This window comes from Pogoniulus pusillus, chromosome 27 (assembly GCF_015220805.1).
Source record: "Pogoniulus pusillus isolate bPogPus1 chromosome 27, bPogPus1.pri, whole genome shotgun sequence".
Taxonomy (NCBI): domain Eukaryota; kingdom Metazoa; phylum Chordata; class Aves; order Piciformes; family Lybiidae; genus Pogoniulus; species Pogoniulus pusillus.
This window is the reverse complement of record NC_087290.1, coordinates 16461705-16483595: the sequence shown is the minus strand read 5'-3', so window position 1 is coordinate 16483595 and position 21891 is coordinate 16461705. Positions and strand designations below refer to the sequence as shown.

General features: G+C 41.8%; 1 protein-coding gene across 8 annotated transcripts in view; it reads left to right on the top strand.

The window, feature by feature from the left end:
* SRPK2 (SRSF protein kinase 2) overlaps positions 1-21891 on the top strand; it is a 130219-nt gene that overhangs the window by 98598 nt on the left and 9730 nt on the right. For all 8 annotated transcript variants that reach the window (XM_064165958.1, XM_064165961.1, XM_064165959.1 and 5 more), the window contains 7 exons: positions 2179-2285; positions 3831-3996; positions 6153-6178; positions 7554-7800; positions 9707-10195; positions 13576-13676; positions 13781-13888. In XM_064165958.1, coding sequence (XP_064022028.1) covers positions 2179-2285; positions 3831-3996; positions 6153-6178; positions 7554-7800; positions 9707-10195; positions 13576-13676; positions 13781-13888 — 1244 coding nt within the window. The remainder of the gene's footprint in view (positions 1-2178; positions 2286-3830; positions 3997-6152; positions 6179-7553; positions 7801-9706; positions 10196-13575; positions 13677-13780; positions 13889-21891) is intronic.

The following is a 21891-nucleotide window of genomic DNA, read 5'->3' as shown; positions in this document are numbered from 1 at the left end:
CAGTCAGAAGTTTCCCTAGGACAGCTTGGAACCATTTCCTCTGGTCCTGTTGCTTGTCACCAAGAAGCAGAGGCTGCCCCATCTTTGCTCCAACCTCCCTTCAGGTAGTTGTAGAGAATGATGACATCTCTCCTCAGCCTCCGCTTCTCCAGACTGAACAACTCCAGCTCCCTCAGATGCTGCTATGTTACAGCTCTTCACAATGTGCTTTAGCTAGGCTTGAGACCTTTTTAATTTGACTGATCTTCAGATCTCTTAAGTTTGATCTAACACTCTTATAGTGGATGTAGAGTTTAAGATGCCATTTACCTTTTTGCATAGAGGTAAGTACTTAAGAGGGATGTAGATGCTAGACTGATAGACAGGGTAAGTCTCATTTTGGCACAAGTTAAGTGACTCTAAGGTCAGTGGCAAGGTCTAGGTAGTATAACTTAGAGAACAGGTAACATTTCTTCCCTAGCCATGTAGTTCTTTGTGGATGGCCTCTGAGGTACAATGCAATTTCATCATTGAGATTTTCTTTCAGCATTTGTCAATTAATTAATTATCTTGAGTTTGTTCTTCTTTGCAAGGTTATAGAATCACTTAGTTAAAATTTTGACATTAAAGTCATTCCCAGCCCATGCCTAAAGGTTAACTCAGTATAGTCAAATCATATAATTTCTTGCTGGAATGCTATAGATGATAAAATTACTTTGAATATCTGAATATTTTCTCAGTAGAGCAGTAACCTACTTTGATTTGTTAAGTGTAGAATCTCTAAATCAGGAAACCCTCAAACCACAAATCACTGGAAGTTTCTACATGGTATTTTTACCTAATACTCTTCCCATATCTCCTGCTGACCTCTGTTGGTGGCCTGCATAGAATCATGGAATTGTTTCAGTTGGAAAAGACCTCTAAGATCATTGAGTCCAACCCTCTACCTAACAGCACCATGGCCATTAAACTGTGCCCTGAAGTGCCATGCTTACAGGTTTTTTGAATGCCTCCAGGGATGGTAACTTCACCACCTCCCTGGGCAGCCTTTTCTAATGCCTGACCACTCTTTAAATAAATATTTTTTTCTTAATAGCCAATCTAAACTTTCCTGGAACAACTTGAGACCATTTTCTCTTGTTTTGTCACTTGTTACTAGGGACGAGAGACTGACTCCCACCTCAGTCCAGCTGCCTTTTAAGTAGTTGTAGAGAGCAGTAAGATCTCCCCTCAGCCCCCTCTTCTCCAGACTGAACAACCCCAGTTCCCTCAGCCTTTCCTAGTAACACTTATTTTACAGATCCTTCACCATCTTGATTGCCCTTTGCTGGACACACTACAGCAACTCAGTGTTTTCCTTGGGAGTGAGGGGCCCAAAACTGAGCAAAGTATTTGAGATGCAGCCTCACCAGTGCCAAGTACAGGGCCACAGTTGCGTCCCTGCTTCTTCTGGCTGCACTACCCCTATAGAGGCCTGGGTGCTGTTGGCCTTCCTGGCCGCTGGAACACGTTGCTGTCAGCCAGTGCCCTCAGGTCGTTTTTTGCTGGGCAGCTTTCCAGCCACACTTCCCCAAGCCTAGTAGCATTGCACGGGATGGTGACCCAAGTGCAGAACTCAGTAGTGTTTTTTACTTATTGCTTCTGAATTCTGCGTTTTCTTTGAGTTCTTTGATTGCTCTTATTCTCCACAGTTAAAATTGTAGGTGGCAGATCCATTCTCTTACTACTGTACTCTTTGTTGTCAAGTGATTTATAATTCAGCCTAATCAAAGGGATATTTAGAGTAGTTCATTTTTTATAAGACTGTTGCTGCAGACTTCTATTGTTAAAACCTTCTGTTGATACCATGTAAAACTTTGTAGAAGCTAGAGATAATAGGGCAAGTCAGTACTTATAACTATTGCAAAGAAGGCAAAAATGAATTAAGTACTTTTTTTCCAGTTCCCCTCTTCCATTGTTCACCTTAATGCTGTTGTTACCAGGTAGAAATAACTGGCAAGATTTGCATAATTAAAACATTTTAATTTGTTCTATATTTGGGTACTGTTCTTGTGTGTTCTACATACAATTGAAATATTGCACTAAACCTATACCATGGTCTGCTCATTTTAGGGTGGTGATTGCTTTAGCCAGTGTGCAAACATCTGTTTTGATCTCATCAATGAGTTCATTTGGAGATTATCCTTAATTAAATCCCAGATGTTTGTATGGTCTTTGAAGTGCTTGGACACCATCTCCTAAAATGGATCATCAAGTCTAATTATCAAGGCCTTCCCATCCGTTGTGTAAAAAGTATCATTCGACAGGTAAGTTTTGTTAGTGTTACAATCAGGTTTTTCAGCCCTGGTTAGCAGCTTGAAGGGTAGAATGATCATACCTCAGCTGAGCTCTTCCTGATGTGTCAGGGTTTGAGCAGAACTGAATAGTCTGAGAAGTGAAAAGAATGGCCAAGGTAAGACGAGGGTCACTCTGTTAAGAGACACAGCTGCAGGGCAGTTCTAGTTGACAGGTCATGCCTCTTAGAATCATAGAATCAACCAGGTTGGAAGAGACCTCCAAGATCATCCAGTCCAACCTAGCACCCAGCCCTATCCAGTCAACTAGACCATAGCACCAAGTGCCCCATTCAGTCTTTTCCTGTACACCTCCAGGGATGGTGCCTCCACCACCTCCTTGGGCAGCCCATTCCAATGGGAAATCACTCTCTCTGTGAAGAAAATGTTAAAATCTTTTGGAGGATAAAACATAAGAGCAGTGGGAAATAGTGGTGTAGAACTGAACAAATGATATCCCTCTGAAAAATAGGTTCTGAAGGCAAAAATGTTCTTTGAAAAGTTATTTTCTGCAGTATTTAAGGTTTTTTTACTCAGATAAGATGATGAAATGGTTCAGAATGTTTCACCACGATGCGATTCTATGATTCTAAGTAAAAAAACCCAGCAAGCAAAACTTCTATGCTCTTTAATATGTTATTTTACAGTACCATGAAAATAAAATCACTAAGATACAATCTTAAGGAGAAATAGTGTCAGAAAAATCATACATCTTTCTCTGAGTTACTTATAATATCCATGCAATTAAAATGAAAATGATGAATTAATTTGCCACTTTGGTTACTTGTGTTGTCTTTCATCAACATTGCCTCTGTTTTATTAAGTGATCTGCTAAGTAGTTACTTTCTTTGTAATGATTATTGCATGCCAGTTAGGGAATGTCAGCCTATCAGATCTTTCAGCAGAATTGGCTGGATAACCTGATCGTTGCAGTTATTGGAATACAGTTGAAATTTTAGGTCCATACAAGGAGATGTCTCCTTTACTAGACCTAAGGAGCTGAAGTAATGCAGTGCTCCAGATGAGGTGAGCTGCCTGCTAAGAAATGGGCATGTGTTTTGTATTTTATGTGCCCATAAATTGCTGCTGCTTTCAGTCACCATTGTCATTTCTTCATCTGGAGTGGTTTTGTTGTGGCTGAACTCTTGTCCTGGATTTTGGCTAACACTGAAGAAATGAGGAGGTAATTTCTTGATACACCAGGTTTAGCAGCAATTAGCCTTTTCTTACTGAGCAGCCAAATTGTTTTTTCAAAGGAAAATACGCTGAGTTGTTTTTTACACATGTGCAGATGAACTAAAGAGCACTTGGGAAATGGAAGTCTGAGAGCAGTTTGCTGTCATCAAGGTGACTTATCCAGTCAGCCTCTTAGTCTCAGTAACTGACTTTGAGCTAAATAAATTGTCCCATCAGGCCACTGCAGGCAATCGGTCGAGTATCTCTGTACTAGTAATAAATACATTCAACTTAGTCTAAATAATTAAAACAACTATTTTAAAACAAATATTTTGTAATTAGGTACTTCAAGGTCTAGATTATCTACACAGCAAGTGCAAGATCATTCATACAGACATAAAACCAGAAAACATTTTGATGTGCGTGGATGATGCCTATGTTCGTAGAATGGCTGCTGAAGCTACTGAGTGGCAGAAAGCTGGTGCACCTCCTCCCTCTGGCTCAGCAGGTACAGTAGTGAAGTTCCATCAGTATATTAGTGCAAGGAGTATTTTGTTTGATGAAAATTAACATTTCAAAAAATTGTCTGTGAAAAATGCATGTCTAATTAATTCTCATTAACTGGAAGTTATAAGGGAAATGCTAAGCTTTGCACATTGCAATTTTCAAAGTACCCAGATACAGAAAAGGGCTTATTGGTATAAACTTACTCTCATCTCACCCTGCAAGCTTTAAGGGCAGGGATTTAGCTGCACTGAAACTTTGCATTTCTTAATATTGACAATAATTGATAATCTTGGCTAAATTATGTGTCTGATTGCATTACAAGTTCATCAGCATCCTTGTGAATTTTTTTCTTCTCATCAGTTGTAACTTGGGTTCAGAATGCAGAGAGTAGTCTTTAGGAGTCTGTAAGGTTTTGCCTTTGAAAATGAAATGTATTGTACCTGTCTGAATTCATGATAAGCTCTTTTCTGCAGTACTATGTGTGAAATGTTTTGTGTTAAACTCGGTAAGAGTTTAGATGAGAAATCTACCTGATGCTTAGCTAAAGAAGTTCACAGCAATCATTAAAGACAAGAAGATGTATTTTTCAGTACCATGGTTGCTATTTACTTGCCAGTCAAGCACATCAGCTACATAAATAATAACATTAAAATACCCATGTAATATTGTCAGAAAATAATATATCTCAAATTGAAACCTATCTGGTATAATAAAAGTACTTGCTGTATCAGGAACAAATGCTGTGGTCAAAATCCCCAAATGCCTCACTTTATTTTACATGTTAAGATGCAAAGTCTTACAAATTGTGAGTATATTGTGTTGAATTCTACATAATGTGTAATCATATAGCTAAAGGCTATATGTATGCTGTTTGGATGGGAAGTAACTTGATTTTTTTCCGTGAGCCTGTATATTGCTGCCTGACACTACAGTAAATCATAGAATTGTCTGGGCTGGAAGGCACCTCAAGGATCATCTAGTTCCAGCCCCCTAGCTATTGGCAGGGGCACCTCACACTACATCAGGTTGCTCAGAGCCACATCCAGCCTGGCCTTAAACACTTCCAGGGATGGGGCTTTTACCACCTCCCTAGAAAACCTGTTCCAGTAAATAAAATTGTAAAGAATATATTGATGGAGATTTTATCACACTTGGTTCTTATAAAATTGTTCTTAAGTCTGCAGCTTTCTGACACAGGAGCTGGAGATGTGCTTTCTTTACAGCATTTTAACAGTAGGTTCTGCATAGTTTCTCTTGTTAGAGTACTGTTGGTATTCAAGTTTAAGGTTCTTTTTGAAAGCTTTGACCTGTCAGGGACATACAGGCATTTTTTTGCCTGAACTTATCAGCAAAACTGAACTGGTAAAAGAACTCTGAGGTCTCAGCCATCTCTGTTACTTATTTTTCATTTGTTAGTTGTCATATGCCTGTGTGTCTGAAGTTTGTGAGAGGTTCTTCTCCTGTGTTGAGTGCCTCTTTCTCACTTTCTTCTTGCTTCTATCTCACATATTTGGTTATTTCTTTTGGGTTTGGTTGTTTGGGGGGTTGTGGCTGGTGCATTTTCACAGTAATCTCATCAGACAGTCATTGATGATACCTTTTGGAGAGACACTTAGGGAGAGATGAAGATGCATTCTCTGTGATGGTGTGGTTTTTGTCATGAGCACTTCTTCATGCCTTCAGTTCTAGCAGTCAAACTACCTTGTTTCAGAATGAAGGCAACGTGAATATTTGCTGTTGAGTGTCACACAGTAGTCTTCTTGGCTGATATTCTGTGAACTATTTAAGATTTGTCTATACCTGCATGGATAGCTGATCCATGTCTTCAATCTGTGGCAGCTCCTCAGGAGTTTAATTTGTTCTGTCCACTCTTCACTGATTCAGACTTCCCTTTCTGACTTCCATTAACTGTCCACTAACCACAGCAGAATGAGCAGATCTTGATGCTAGCTAACTCCTTCCAATTCCAGATGCACTAATGAGGACAGTCAATGTTTTCAGGCAGCAGGTGCTAGTAAAGAGTGAAAAAATCTGGCTAAAAATAATAAAAGTTAGTATCTTACACTTGATGAAGAATATTTTTACATAATTCCTACTACTTTCTCATTTTGTAGTATTCTTTTAATAAAAATGCATCTTTTTTTTTCTTCTTTGTAGTGAGTACAGCTCCACAACAAAAGCCTGTAAGTATTGTGATATTATTCAAATGATCTATTTTCTGTTTGTGTAGGTAGTAGTCGCTAGTAGACTGCTGGTAGCCTCTACTCCTTTTTAAAGATCTTTCAATAAAGCCTCTGTCTTTCAGAGAACACTTATGGTGTCTTTGGCCTTATGAGTTTTAAGCACAGTATTCTCTGATGGAAACTCACAGGGACTTTATGATTCCATGGCTGTGTCACAGACCGTTAAGCGTTGCCATTTGCATCATGAGGAATAACCTGTTCTGTTCAAATCCTGATAAAAATGGAGGCATGCACTAAGTATTATGCCTTGTATATAGCTTAAGGACACCAGGCCTTAAAGGGAGAGAGATGTTACAAGGTTTGAAAGATCTGCTTGCCATGTACATCTAAGAAGTAACTACTGGTAATTAAGAACACCTGTGGTCCAGCCTGCTTTCTCTGCCTGTGTGTAGAGAACATGCATCCTTTCAATGGGCATACAAAGCAGGTGACAGTTAATGGGATCATCAAATTGACTGTCTTGTACTGAGTGTCCCATAGCTGCTTTTGAAGATAACAGGATTTTTGCAGATAAGCCTTTAAGGAAACAATATTTCATTCTATTCCTTGTACTGCACATTATATGAGGATTTCTTACTGTGCTATCCAAACAGAGAATGAAAACTGGATAAATCTCATCTATCCAACAGTAAAAATAGAATTGAGTTAAAATACAGAGCCTAGCTCACTGTGTTAATTGTTCATTTCCTTGATATTATACCTGAGTTTCTCAATCCTTATGTTACATAAATTGCAAAACATTTTGTAATGGTCATCTGTGGTTTGTGATTCATACATTTTGGACCCAAAGTGGATAATAAAAACGGTTTCCTTTCACAGGAAATAGCTGAACAACACAAGAGTTACTTAAAATCCTTCACTTTCAGTCTCCTTGGCTTTCTCATAGCTTTTCTTAGTATACTTTTGTTGGTCGTTACCTGCATTGTATACCCTTCATATGTAAATAACAGACAGGATAGCAGATTGTACTGTCTTCCACATACAGTATAATCTGTTAATCTAGGTTGAAGTCGAAGGTTATTGTGCCTAGTTGAGATCATAAGAATTTTACCCTGGTGTATTTCTCTTGTATCAAATAAAGAACCATGTGAGAACAGGTACAACTATGTAAAAAAATTGAAATCCTTTTTACTTCATATATGCCTACATCCTTCTTGAGTTGAAGTAAAAAGGAAAAAAGTGATGTTTTTTCTGTGGGAAATTTTGTTCCACTCTTTTCCATTAGTAAGTAAATCACACTGGAAGCAAATTTAGCGTGAGATGCCCAGAGAATAATTGTGTAGGGGTTTTGTCTAGTTTTGTATTAATATTTCAGGTTGGAAAAATCTCCAAAAACAAAAAGAAAAAAATGAAGAAAAAGCAGAAGAGACAAGCTGAGCTGTTAGAAAAACGCCTGCAGGAAATAGAAGAACTGGAGCGAGAAGCTGAAAGGAAAAAAATAGAAGAAAATGTAACCTCAGCTGTGCCATCAAATGATCAAGAAGATGAGTACCACCCAGAGGTGAAACTAAAAACAGCTGATATAGAAGAGGCAGTAGATGAAGAACCTGGAAATGATGATGGTTAGTATTACCTGCCTTTATTGACCCTGAATTTACTGTTTCAGAAGGGAAACAAATTGCAGTGTTGCAGCTCAATTCCTCCTCAATTCAAGAGAGATGTTGAGATACTGGAATGTGTCCAGAGAAGGGCGATGGAGCTGGCGAGAGGTCTGGAACACAGCCCTGTGAGGAGAGGATGAGGGAGCTGAGGGTGTGCAGCCTACAGAAGAGGAGGCTCAGGGCAGAGCTCATTGCTGTCTACAACTATCTGAAGGGAGGTTGTAGCCAGATGGGGGTTGGTCTCTTCTGCCAGACAACCAGCAACAGAACAAGGGGACACAGTCTCAAGTTGTGTCGGTGAAGTTATAGGCTGGATGTTAGGAGGAAGTTCTTCACAGAGAGAGTGATTGGCATTGGAATGGGCTGCCCAGGGAGGTGGTTGAGGTGCCTTCCCTGGAGGTGTTGAAGAAAAGACTGGATGTGGCACTTAGTTCCATGGTCTAGATGACTGGATAGGACTGGGTGCTAGATTGGACTGGATGATCTTGGAGCTCTCTTCCAACCTGGCTGATTCTATGATCTGAAAAATCTGCCAGCCAAATCTTCAAACTCCTCTAGATTATTTAATTTCATTTTCTCTTGTAACTGAAATCATAACTACAGAGTCTGAAAATGAAAAGTCAAACGTGCTATAGAGGAAAAGGAAAACGTCAGTTGCAGCCTAGCTATCAAATCCCACAAAAGAGCACACAAAATGCAACAGAACAATCAGTTGTTGTAGCACATTAATTGGCATAACTGACTGCCTTGGTGATGTAGAGGAAAAATAAGATGAACTTGCACTTTGTAATATTAATGTAGTTAGACTCGTTGCTTTCCTTCTTTCTTGTTACAATGTTTATTGCAATGATCTGTTGCAGTTCCTTCAAGATTGGTTTCAAGGAGTCTTTGAGATGTCTTCTTATTTAGTCTGAGACATTTTGAGCGTAATTTTTACAGACCAGCTCCGTTCTGGCTTCCCTGTTTTTTCTTGTCAGCTTTTTCTGATGAAACTGTTATTGCTGTAATTGGCCTTTGGTTTGGTTTTGTTCTGCTCTTGCTGAGAATTTTCACAGAATCACACAAGGGACCTCAAAAGCTCAACCAGTCCAACCCCCTGCCAGAGCATGATCTCCTGTACCAGAGCACACACAGGAATGCATCTAGGCAGGTCTGGAATATCTCCAGAGAGGAAGACTCCACAACCCCCATGGGCAGCCTGTTCCAGGGTTCTGTCACTCTCAGTGGAAAAAATTGCTCCTCATCTTTACATGAAAGTTCCTATGCCTCAACTTCCATCCATTGCCCCTTGTCCTGTCATTGGGCATCACCCAGCAGAGCCTGGCTCCAGCCTCCTGGCATTCACCCTTTACATAGTTATAAGCATTCATGAGGTCACCTCTTCTTCTCGTCTTTTCCAGGTTGCACAGTCCCAGCTCCCTCAGGCTTTCCTCATAAGAGAGATATTCCATTCCCTTCCTCATCTTTGTGGCTCTGCACTGGACTCTCTCAAGCAGTTCTATGCCCCTCTTGAACGGAGGGCCAGGTTTTTCTTGCCCTACTCTTGCGATGACTCTCTTTGACACAGATTGAGTTACAGATTTGTAAAGCTTGCTTTCAAGACTCATGTGTCTTCTCTTCAGATATTTTTCTTTCTGAATTGTTCTCTCCTGGAGCACTTGCCATTGTTACATTTTTCTCAATCTGTTGTTAGTTTGTTCTTTCACCTTTACTTTAGATATGAAAGTCTCTCCCTTTTTTCAGTGGTGTTCACTGTTCCCTTGTGTGGTACATCAGAAGTCAAGGAGCAGTTAAAACTGGTGAATTCCTAATTTGAAAATGGTACATTGATGTATGCTCTAATGTGTTGCTCATGGAAAATTTTCAGGTGAAGCAGAAGATCAGGATGAAAAAGAGGACACAGAAAAAGAAAACACTGAAAAAGATGATGATGTTGAGCAGGAACTTGCCAACGCTCACCCTCCAGATCCCAAGTGGATAGAATCCCCCAAAACAAATGGCCATATTGTGAACGGCCCCTTCCTATTGGAACAACAGATTGAAGATGAAGATGAGGAAGAGGAAGAATGTCCCAATCCAGAGGAGTATAATCTTGATGAGCCAAATGCAAAGAGCGATTACTCTTATAGCAGCTCCTATGAACAGTTTAATGGTGAATTGCCAAACGGACGTCATAAAATTCCTGAGTCACAGTTCTCTGAATTTTCAGCTTCAGTGTTCTCTGGGGCTCTAGAATCTGTAGCTTGTGGTTCTGCTGTTTCTGAAGGATCAACTGTAAATGAAAGAGAGGAGAGCAGCCCATCTCACGACAGGAGCAGAACAGTTTCAGCTTCAAGCACTGGGGATTTGCCAAAAAGTAAGTATTCTTCCCTGTGCTATTATACTGTGCTTAAAAAGTCTCTTGGAGCCATGGGTGATATCTTATGTAGATGAGTAGATGTAAATGTGTTATCTGTTTTCAGTGACAGGCAGAGGCAGATTTTATTTGGGGGATTTTGGGTGCAAGTTCAGTACCCAGCCCCATGGGTAGGTGCTTGCACTGTTTTCAGTAACACAGAAGGACATTTTGGTTAACAGGTAAAAACTGTCACATTATTTCCCTGACTTTGTTTAAAACGTTCTCAGTGATGCTGACTTTTTTCCAAACCTACAGGTGAAATGTTTTAAGTGGTTTTAGCTTCTGAGTTGGTGCCAAACCTACTAATGTCCTGGCCTGTTTCATGCTTGAGTCTGAAGGGTGCCCACTGAAAAGATGCTGCCTATATGCCAGCCCCTGCAGTCAGAGAAATCTGTGCAGGCCACCCCCATGTGCTCTCCTGACTAAGCACTCCCCCAGCTTGAAGAGGGTGGTGGCATATGAGGTCAGGTGAACCATAGCAAGGCTTGGGTTACAATTGCAGCCTGCTGCTGGGAACCCTTTTTTCATTGCTGGTTGATGTAATCTTCTTGGTTTCATCTGCAGTGAACATTTTTCTCATTGAATCATACATCCGTTGTATGAATACAAAAATTCTCCATTACCTTTATTTTCAATTTAATATTTCACCTTAGAAGCCTTTTGTCAAAAAGGCAGAGCAGCTGTCTGAAAATAAAGAGGAGACTCTTAAGTTGGTTTGGTTCCAAAGCAGTCTGGTGAGTTTTGAGCTTTTAGCACTAGGTTTCATGTAAAGGCAAATGGAGTAGTTTGGAATGGCTTTTAGAAATGGAGGCAGACGGGGAAATCACTTTTGATTGGAGGTGATGGAAATCATTGATCTGGTAACATGGGTGTGTATTACATTTGAAAAAAGCAGCAGGTAAGTGGAACAAAAATGCAGTGCCTAGGTTAAAAACAGTTGTAATCATGGAGTGACAGGTTGGGAAGCACCCTGAGGATCATCTGGTCCAACCTTTCTAGGTGAGAGTGTATTTTCAATGAAGTGGTCCAGCACCCTGTCAAGCTGAGGTGTTTAAGAGGAGCCTGGATGAGGCACTTGGTGCCATGGTTTAGTTAATTAGAGGGAGTTAGGTTGGACTTGATTATATCAAAGGTCTTTTCCAACCTGGTTGATTCTGTGTGTGCATTGTCTGGAGCTGTTCTGCTGAGACAGTGAGGAGAGGGGGTGGCATTTCACAGGTTTTGGAGAACTAGGATACACAAAAGTGAAAATCAGAAACACTCCCTAGTTCTGTGCTCAGGTTCATCTCTATGGATGTTTGATAATACTTACTAGAAGTTGCACTCCTTTGGATCTCACTTTAGTTCTGGGGGAGCCATTTGTCAAATTAAGAATCCAAGGTCTCATGGTCATCAGAGTATTCTGTCAGTTACTGAAGAAATCACAAATGTTCAGCCATTGGCCTGTTGCCTCTTCAGGTGCCTCTGTTAGTAGATGGTTGAAGAAAGCTGTTTCCTGGTGTCATACTAAGTTGTCTTACTGACCAGGTGTTCCCCCCTCTTACTCTGCTTTGTTTACTGCCATCCTTCATCTTCAAGCCATGTGGCAAGAATTTACCTCATACTGTCTGGGTTTTTTATATTTATTTTTTAAATTATTTTGCCTGAACTACTGAATTGTGAAAGCTCCTGCTGCTTCTTGGAAAATACATGTGATTTTGTGTTGAAAAATCAGACTCTGCTACACAGCAAGCTTTTGAGCAAAGACTTTATTCTGTGACTTTAAGCTTTCTAGTTGCTGCCTCTTAAGTGCTGGATTGCAGCCTTATTCTCTCAGTGGATTTTACTTCTGTGCTTAAGCTTTGGACTCTGTTCCAGCTTTTTTAGAGGACTGCTTGGAGGTCACTGCCCTTTTTGTCCGTTGCTGTTTAGTCCTCTGTTTTGTTTCCTTGTCTCCCCTGGTGGATCCTACTGCTTTATTTTCTGGTTGAACAGTAGTTTGTCAGTGCTGTGCTGGCCCCTTCAGGCTTGCTGTCCCAACAGTTGAGGATTCTCACCTGATTTCAGTTGCTCCTAATTCACCATTAGACATTCCTGCTTGTGGTATGCCTGGTGTGTTTTCCAGTCCTCAGGCCAGTTTAACAGATCACTGTATTCTCATTGGAGCCCCAAGTGTCTTTTGGATCTGTCACCTCTTTTATCTTACAGTCAGTTTCCAGACCAGACTTCATTGCTTTGGGACAAGGAAATTGAGATCAGTCCTCTGCTGATCTGTGATACGTCATTCTCTCCTCCAGGTCAATCTACTTCTTTTCCAGTTCGGTTTAGGAGCTTGCAGGTGGTAGTGTAAACAAAGTAGCAGTCCTCCACTGTGGTTTGTTAGGGTTGTCAGTTTCCCAACAACTTTAGAGGTTGCAGGATTAATTAGCTGATAATTCTGCCTTTTCAGTCTGGGTCATACTCAATGCAAATAGGACCTTCAGAGAACTTTAGTTCAGCACTGAGTTTTCTGTGAAATGAGAGGCTGAGGGAGCTGGGGTTGTTTAGCCTGGAGAAGAGGAGGCTCAGGGGGGACCTCATTGCTGTCTACAACTACCTGAAAGGAGGTTGTAGCCAGGTGGGGGTTGGTCTCTTCTCCCAGGCAGCCGACAGCAGGACAAGGGGACACAGTCTCAAGTTGTGCTGGGGGAGGTATAGGCTGGATGTTAGGAGGAAGTTCTTCACAGAGAGAGTGATTGGCATTGGAATGGGCTGCCCAGGGAGGTGGTGGAGTTGCCATCCCTGGAGGTGTTCAAGCAAAGGCTGGATGTGGCACTTAGTGCTGTGGTCTAGTTGATTGGCCAGGGCTGGGTGCTAGGTTAGACTGGATGATCTTGGAGGTCTCTTCCAGCCTGATTGATGCTATAATTCTGTGATTCTCTGTGGTTCTCAAATTCCTGTTGCCCTTTGGACAGATGCTAAAAAAGGGGGAAAGCCCAGGCATACTTTACTTACTTTAGTCAGGAATGGACGTGCAGAATTTATTTTCTCAACTAAGCTGTCCCAAGAACATGTCTTTCATGTGGAGTTTGAATTTCAACATTTTCTGTCCAAATCTGTTCTTGGAAACATGCTGTTTTTTCTTAGAAGCTTTTCTGGCTACTCTAATAGCAGCCATTTGGCAGTGAGAGAGCACACAAAAATTATGCTTGAAATGTCTAAGGGTATTGAGATATCAAGGTAAGAAATCCTCATAACATTCAGCAAATGTTTTTGATGTCTTCAGTGTATCACAAAACTGGATAAAGGCAAGACTGCTTAGAGATCTTGGGCAGCAGTGTGCTCAAAATAATAACTGGTTTGCATTTTGCTTGTGTTAGCAAAAACTCGTGCTGCTGACTTACTGGTGAATCCCCTGGACCCAAGAAATGCAGATAAAATTAGAGTTAAAATTGCTGACCTGGGGAATGCTTGCTGGGTGGTAAGTATGACTACCTCATTTCAGCTCTTTAGCCTTCACTGTTTAGAACAAAGCTTTTTATTGGTAATGTTTTTTTCCATTAATGTGATTCTTTCTGTTTGTAGCATAAACACTTCACGGAAGACATCCAGACAAGACAATATAGATCCATAGAGGTTTTAATAGGAGCAGGTTACAGTACACCTGCTGATATCTGGAGTACAGCATGTATGGTAAGAGCAATACAATGTGCGTTTCACATGAGTGGGCCTCCTAAAACCAGTTGTTTATCTGATGAGGGAGCTTGGTGAGGATGATTCTGATGTTTTGCCACAGGAACATTATCATAATTTGTTGTAGCTACTGATTTCTCCCCTTTATTTCAATTCCTGAAGAATTCCTTCGATTCCTGAAGGAAGCATTTTGGAGAACATTTCACATTTGGATTTTGATGCATTTTGAAGTCACAGTCAAAAGCATGCAAGTTTGGAGGGGATTTTATATATATGTATGTATGTATACACACACACACATATCCACACAGAGTGTCATTTAAACTGGGTATATAATATATCACCAAATCACAAAGTGTCGGGCTGGAAGGGACCTTGAAAACTCATCCAGTCCAAGCCCCTGCCAGAGCAGGATCACCTAGAGCAGATCACACAGGAACACATCCAGGCAGCTCTTGACTACCTCCAGAGAGAGAGACTCTACAACCCCCCTGGGCAGCCTGCTCCAGGGTTCTGTCATCCTCACAGGGGAAAAAATCCTCCTCATGTCTACACAAAACTTCTGTGCCTGAAGTCCCACCCACTGCCCCTTGTCCTGGCACTGGGCATCACCCAGCAGAGCCTGGCTCCATCTTCCTGGCACTCACCTTTACATCTTTATAAACACTCGCGAGGTCACCCCTCAGACTCCACCTCTCCACGTAGCAGAGCCCCAGCTCCTTCAGGCTCTCCTCACAAGAGGTATGTTCTGCTCCCTTCATCATCGATGTGGATTGTGCTGGACTCTCTCAAGCAGTTCTATGTCCTTTTTGAAATGGGGGGCCCAGAACTGGACACAGCATTCCAGATGTGGCCTCGCCAGGGCAGAGCAGAGAGGGAGGAGAAAATATATGTATATATTTCTATATGCTTTCATATATATATACACACATACTATAAATGACAGTCTAGAATCAGTACCATGTTTTCTTCCTGTCTTAAAATCTCTGCAGTTCTTTGGTGTATTTCCATTTCTTTTTTAAACAGCAAAATGATCAAATACTTCAAATGCTTGCCAAGTGCAGCAAAACCATTCCTTAGATTCCACTTGCAAATCACAGCTTTAGGTTCTGAACTTCGAAGAGAAGGCATTTGTTAGTAAAATATATGGTAACGTTCTGTAGAATTAGTTTTAGCATCTAGTAAAACTGAAATTACAGGTGTTAAAATATGTTTGAAGAACATAAAAAAGTAAAAACTTAAATTATTCAGCTTCTTGTAACACTTAGTCTGTCTCTAATATCTCCTTGGGGACAAATAGGCTGTGTGCATCTTCTCATTAAAAGATACACTTAGAAATATCTTTGTCTATTTTAAAAGTGAAAACTTAATTCAAGTCTTTATATTTTACAAATACATGTCTGAAGGGAGTAAATGTGTGAGGAGAAGATCCAAATACTAGACAGTTTGCAGGCGTGGGTGATGAGAAGAATTGCAGGGCTCAGAGGGAGAGGAGGAGGATTGAAAGGAACAAAAAATCCTACAGACATTTTAAGCTCAGCAAGCCATGTGTTGGAAATAACTAACCCATAAGTAAAATTGCAAGTGTGTTTTCTCTGAAGTTTAATACTGCCTTTTGCTTTAGCATACAGAAAAGAAAATCAGTTTACAGTTCTGTTCTCTGTTGCATTGAAAACAAGCCACAGAAATATTCCACAGCTTTGATCTTTAATTCTTTGAACTATTCTTAAGTAACTGTGAAGTTACTATAGAGACTTTTTGTTCCTTTTACTTCATGCTTTGTACACCTCAGATGAACTTGATACCTTTTTCTGTCATTGAATACCCTAGATTTGTCTTCCTATAACATTTTGCTTATCCCCTGCTAATTGTATATACAGTCTTGAAGCTTATAAACCCACATTGTAAAGGGCTCATTTTAGAAGGAAGTGAGATACTTTATAGCAACAACACACCTAGGAAATGCAATATTTTTTATGATATTTGGGGTTGTCCAGCATCTTACATGTTAATTCTTTTCAGTTCTATAAACATCACTGCTTTCCTTATGTGAGTTCTTTCTCAAACTCCAGAAAAAAACCCAAACCAAAACAAACCACACAACCTCCCTCCCTCCTCCCAAACCACACAGACACACAGAGACAATAAACCCACCAAAACCCAAGTAAACCTTAAAGCATCTCTGCCACTGATCTTAAATCAGATTCACAGTTATTTATGAGGTGTTAGTATTTTAATGAGAACATTACAGTTCTGCTCTTCGTTATGGGTGCTTTTCAGATGATTCAGTGTTCGAGGCACAGACACTGGAATTCAGGCTTCTGCCACAGACTTTGGGGTTTGCCCTTTAAAAAATGCTGTAGGAGTTTTATAATCTTGCAGCAGTGCTGTGCAGTTACTGAGCTCAGCTGTCATCCATACATAGTCCTGTAAAAAACACTCATCAATTTCTCAAGCTTCACCCCCAAAATTCAGTGTTTCAAAGCTGCTCAGGATCTGCTTTCCTGTGGGGTTGAGAAGATGGCACAGAACACTGACAGCTGGATCCTGTATCAGATGGACAACATCTCATTTCTGCCTTGAAAACCATAGCAGCTCTTTCTGCACAGGATTTGTAGCAGATTAAGAGCCACCTGTCAGAAGTGTATTTGTGAATACGTTTAGGGAGCTGGGGCTGTTTAGTTTGAAAAAGAGGAGTCTGAGGGCAGACCTCATTGCTGTCTACAGCTACCTGAAGGGATATTGTTGAGAGGCTGCTGCTGGTCCCTTCTCACAGGTAATTGGAGACAGAACACGGAGAATGGCCTCAAGCTGAGGCTGGGTAGGTTTAGATTAGACATTAAGGAAAAGTTTTTCACAGAGAGAGTGGTCAGGGACTGGAATGAGCTGCCCAGGGAGGTGGTGGAATCACTACCCCTGGATGTGTTTAAGGGTGGTTTGAATGTAGTGCTTGGGGCTATGGTCTAAGGTGCATCTTGTAGAGTAGGGCTCTAGGTTGGACTTGGTGATCCTGAGGGGCTTTCCTAACCTGGATGTTTCTGTGATTCTGTGAGTGGGTGGTAGGCAAGGTTCCATGTAGCTTGGCAAAATAATAGATCCTGTCCTTCATTCTGGTCATGATTCTCAGTACAGATGAGCTTTCCTGTCTCAGTCTCTCTGTGGAATGATACTGCACATACTAAAACAGTGAGCAATGTGCATTAATGTGAATGCAAAGTGTAGTAAGGTATTATCAAAACAAAAATCACACATTATGCTTTTAAAGCACTTGCTCAGAACTGAATCACTGACCTACTTCTCTGACAGGGTTTAAAATATTTTGACTTGATTTGGGTAGGATTGCGTGCAAATACCTCTTGTAGATTTGTGTGCATGCACAACCTTCAAATGGGAGAGCTGTGGGTAGTATTCTCACAGGCACTGATCCAGGTGTGCTCTTCATTCCTCCATCTGTGTAGCTCTTGGTGACAGAAGACCTGCTGCCTCAGAGTGAGTGTTAAGTTTCACAATGAGGCTGCCAAACTCTTGGAAGTCCCTGCTCACAAATGGTCCAGCACACTCTGGCAGTAGGTAGTACACAGAAAGATTGCTTAGCTTGTGAAATCAAAAGCAATTTGGGATCTTAGTGTGGTCTTATGCTTTGTGGATATCCATTTGAATCTAAGTTTTTTTCATGACCTTTTGCTTGCTAATGCAATAATCTTGCTCGTTGGGAATAGCATTGACTATGAGAGTAGCATTGGTGGTGTAAAGTGTTAAGTCAAACACAAGAGGTTGTGTTTCATCACAACAGCAGAACTGTCTTCATCATACCATTGGCTCATTAGTGATGAGGGTGGAGATGATATTTTGAAACAGAAGTCTCTGATAACAGTGCAAAGCATCTGTGTTTGTGTGCACAGCAGCTTTCAGAGTACTTCCCTTATCAATCTGGCTTTTAGGGCATGGTAGGTTGGGTCGTTGTGTCTACATGGAATGCGTTCCTCACCTGGGCTCTGCTGACAGTGGGGGGTGTTATCCACGCCAATGGTTTTGATGCAGCTTCCAGGAAGGAAGAGCCCTGGTTTATTTCTGTTGTCTTTAGTTTGGGGGTAGCCAGAGATTCTGATCAGGATTGCTTGTGCTAAAAGAAAGCCATGTAAGGGCTCTAAACAAATAGCCAAAGAAAGAGGAATGACTCAGTGCTAATAAACTCCTAGTTGTTTCCTTTGGTGCTAGGTCAGTGTATAAGTAGCATAGCAAGCCAGCAGCCTATGGACTGAAACTTCTTATTTTAATTCCAGTTCTTACTCTTCAAACCTCTTCAAATCAGATTTAAAGGATGAGAGCAAGCAGTCCAGTACCAGTCCTCTGCTTAGGTCATCTGAATCTCAGAGTCTTTAAGGAAAAAGAGAGGGGAAAAAACCAAAACCATCCAACCAAAAAACCCAGAGAAAGAAAAAAGCAGGGCTATAAAGAGAAGGCAGTGAGTATCTTTGGAAGCTGATCATCAGTGCAGCCACGATGTGCTCTGAAGCTAATGAAACACTTTAGATGTCACTGGGCTTTTCCAGACTAGCACAGAATTGTTGGGTTGTCCTGGGCTCAGCTAAGAATGCACCAAGGTGTAAGGTAGGTTACTTTTTTCCCCTGGACAGGCTGTTGCTGTCGTTTGCCAGACATTTATGCATTTGGCTAAGGAAATTGCAAAGGGCCCTTTCTTTTTCTGCTAACAGTGTGGCCTGTGTAAGGGGCATACTCAGCTGCTCTCTTGGAAAGCTAGACACATTTATTCAATTCTAGAAAATTCTCTGTTCCCTGTTTTAATTTTGCTAACAGAGAAGTGCATCTCTCGTTGTCACACACAAAAGAATGGACCAGTTCAGCTCCAGCAGTGCCTTTGACAGAATGGAAAGCACCCTGATCATTTTATCAGGCTGAATTTCTGTATTTGCAATATTGAGAGATGTTTTTTTTCCTGTGGAACACAAACTGTTCAGGCACTGCATGATTTAGCACTTCCTAAATCTCAAAACCCATGGAACGCAGTCCTCTACTGCTGCTGCCAAGAAATCTTGGCAAGATAAGGGAGTGAGTACTGGCAGAGGGCATCCCTTTGTATTGCTCCTGGAAATGACTGGAAGCACCATGATGCCACTGCTTTTCCTTGTTTATGCTCTTTGGATTGGAGACAGAAAAAGCACCTGGAATGATGAGTCTGATCATCTGATTTCTGTTGTTCGTTGTGTAGTCTTGTTTGCACTGCAGGGAGGGGATGACTGTCAGAAGAGCCAGGACATTAACAAGACTGTTTTTAACACTTCTCTGAAGTGGCTTTTGTGATGAGTTGTGATTCCTGAAAGATTTCTTATAATATGAACTAGCAAATAGGTCATAGCTGTAGATCAACAGGAAGTCAGACACAGAAAGAATCATACTTGGTGGTTACCAACCCAACGAGAATCCAAAAGATGAGAGAAGGGGGAGAGGGAGAAGGAGCAGGCAAACAGCTTTCAAAGTGAGTGAGAATAACCATGTCCTGGGCTGCATCAAGAGAAGTGTGGCCAGCAGGGCGAGGGAGGAGATTCTCCTCCTTTATTCTGCTCTCCTAAGACCCCACCAGAGTAGGGTGTGCAGTTCTGGAGCCCCCAACACAAGAGGGACATGGAAGTGTTGGAGCCAGTCCAGAGGAGGCCACCGAGATGCTCAGAGGGCTGCAGCAGCTCTGCTATGAGGACAGGCTGAGAGAGTTGGGGAACCTGGAGAAGAGAAGGCTTTGAGGAGACCTTGGAGTGGCCTTCCAGTATCTAAAGGAGCCTACAGGAGGGCTGGAGAGGGACTATTGACAAGGTCTGGTAATGACAGGATGAGGAGTAAAGGGTTTAAACTGGCAGTGGGGAATTATCTAGATGTTAGGAAGAAGTTCTTTCCAGTGAGGGTACAGGTCACCCAGGGAGGCTGTGGCTGCTCCCTCCCTGGAGGTGTTCAAGGCCAGGTTGGATGAGGCCTTGAGTGACCTGTTCTAGTGGGAGGTGTCCCTGCCTATGGCAGGGAGTTGGAACTGGATGATCTTTGAGGTCCCTTCCAACCTAAACCATTCTGTCAGATGCTACTGCCAGCAAGCATAGAGGGGTGTTTTTTATCATGAGTATGTCTGTTTGGGAGAGAGAACTCAGGGGGACAGAATGAAGAATGAGCAGATCATAGTAATTTACAATGCTGATACTAAACCTGTATGTAAGTGTTTGTAGTTCAGTCCCCAGTTTACTACTTTGCATGGTGTTCCTCCAGCACGGGGTGGAGAAGTAACTGTCCTTATCTCCTCTTCCTGTGTTACAAGCGGGGGAAAAATGATCATGTCTCCCTGGGCTCACGAGGATCAGCATGCTCCTGTGTGTGAGTGGCACATTGCAAAGGTGTGATGACAAGCTTCAGTCTGCACAAAAGGAGCATTTTGAGGGGGGATAAAAGAGGAAAATAAAAATCTGGCTAAGAGAAGAACTTCAAGTCACTCTGCAGATATTTTTCAGTAGGCTGATGCAGTATGGAGTGCTGTTATTAATCACTGTACACCGTTTCTGAAGGTGGTGGGTGGACAATCTGAAATACTTCATTTTCTGAGGGAACTGATTCTGCACAGCAACCACTCAGCACATACATGAATCCAAGAGCAGAGTACAGCATATTACAGAAACCTGCTTCCCTGTCGGGCATCCTGTGCATGTCTGTGTTGTGTGGATCTGGCCTTTCCTACTGTGCACTAGCCGTGTCCTTTGATAGTCCATCCATTGCCTGGCTCTGTCCATGGGGGAACAAACTGTCTGCTGGCAGGTGTATCTCAAAGAGCTTTTTGTTCTTGCTGTGCTCCCACTTACCTGTGGAACAGTGTGCTTAAAACTAAGACTATTTTTAAAGCAGCTCTTCATTTCAGCTGGTGCAGAGAAGCTCAGGCGAAGTGCCTGGATCTCATCTGTCAGAGGAATAATTTTGGCCTATAGCTTGTTGTCCTTTTTCAGCTGGGGCTTTGTAAGAGGATTTCAGGGAGGCTAATGCAGTCCAAGTGAATTGTTCTTCCAGTCATCTCCCAGACAGCTTTCCCTGGGCATGCATCCATTTTCAGTCACCAGATTGAGTACACAGCTGTCAGGCAATGAGAATGTAGCTATTTCCGACCGTGTGATTAGGCATGGATCCATAATATATGGCAGCGATGCCAGCACTCTTGTGGTAGGTTCCTATAGAATCACATGGCAGGAAAGGAATCATAGCCTCTGCAGAGCCTCCAGAAAGCAGCAGTGTGACCATTTGTATGAAAGGTTCTCCATCTGCAGATGGAGAAAAGCAGTCTAGACTGTTTTTCTGCAGTAACCTTCAGAAAGTGAGAAGTAGCAGTTGCCAGTACAGTCAGTAAGGATGGATGATTGCCTTGGGCTTTTGTGCCATATGTTGAGCGTGCTGCAGTGCATTTGTTACCTTCATATAATCATTAAAACGCTGATTTATCGGGAGGTAAATGTCAACATTAAGTGAAAAAAGAGGATGGTATTTCAAAGAGCTGCTGACAAGAAACTAGTTTTTAGAAGTGATTGCATTTGAAGAGAAAGGAAATACGGCTCATCTGTATTTGTGGCATCCTAGAAATAATAGGCAGGTTTAGGTGGCAAGAGGTTTCTGGTAGCCTACCTTCTGCTCGAGCCAGGGTTAATGTCAACACAGGGTTACTCTGAGCCTCCTCCAGCTGAGGGGTACATATCTGTCAGAATGGCATTGCTAGAGCCCTTCTGGACAGCCTGTCCCAGTGCTCAGCCAGTCTCACTGAAGAACTTTTTTGCTTCTCTGTGGTTGGAATTTCTTATCTCACTGCTTGTGTCTGTTCTCTGTCCTTTCCTTGGGAAGTGTTGGAGCAAGTTCAGAGGAGGCCATGAAGATGCTCAGAGGGCTGCAGCAGGTCTGCTATGAGGGCAAGCTAAGAGAGTTGGGGCTCTTCAGCCTGGAGAAGAGAGGAAGGCTGGGAAGGGACTATT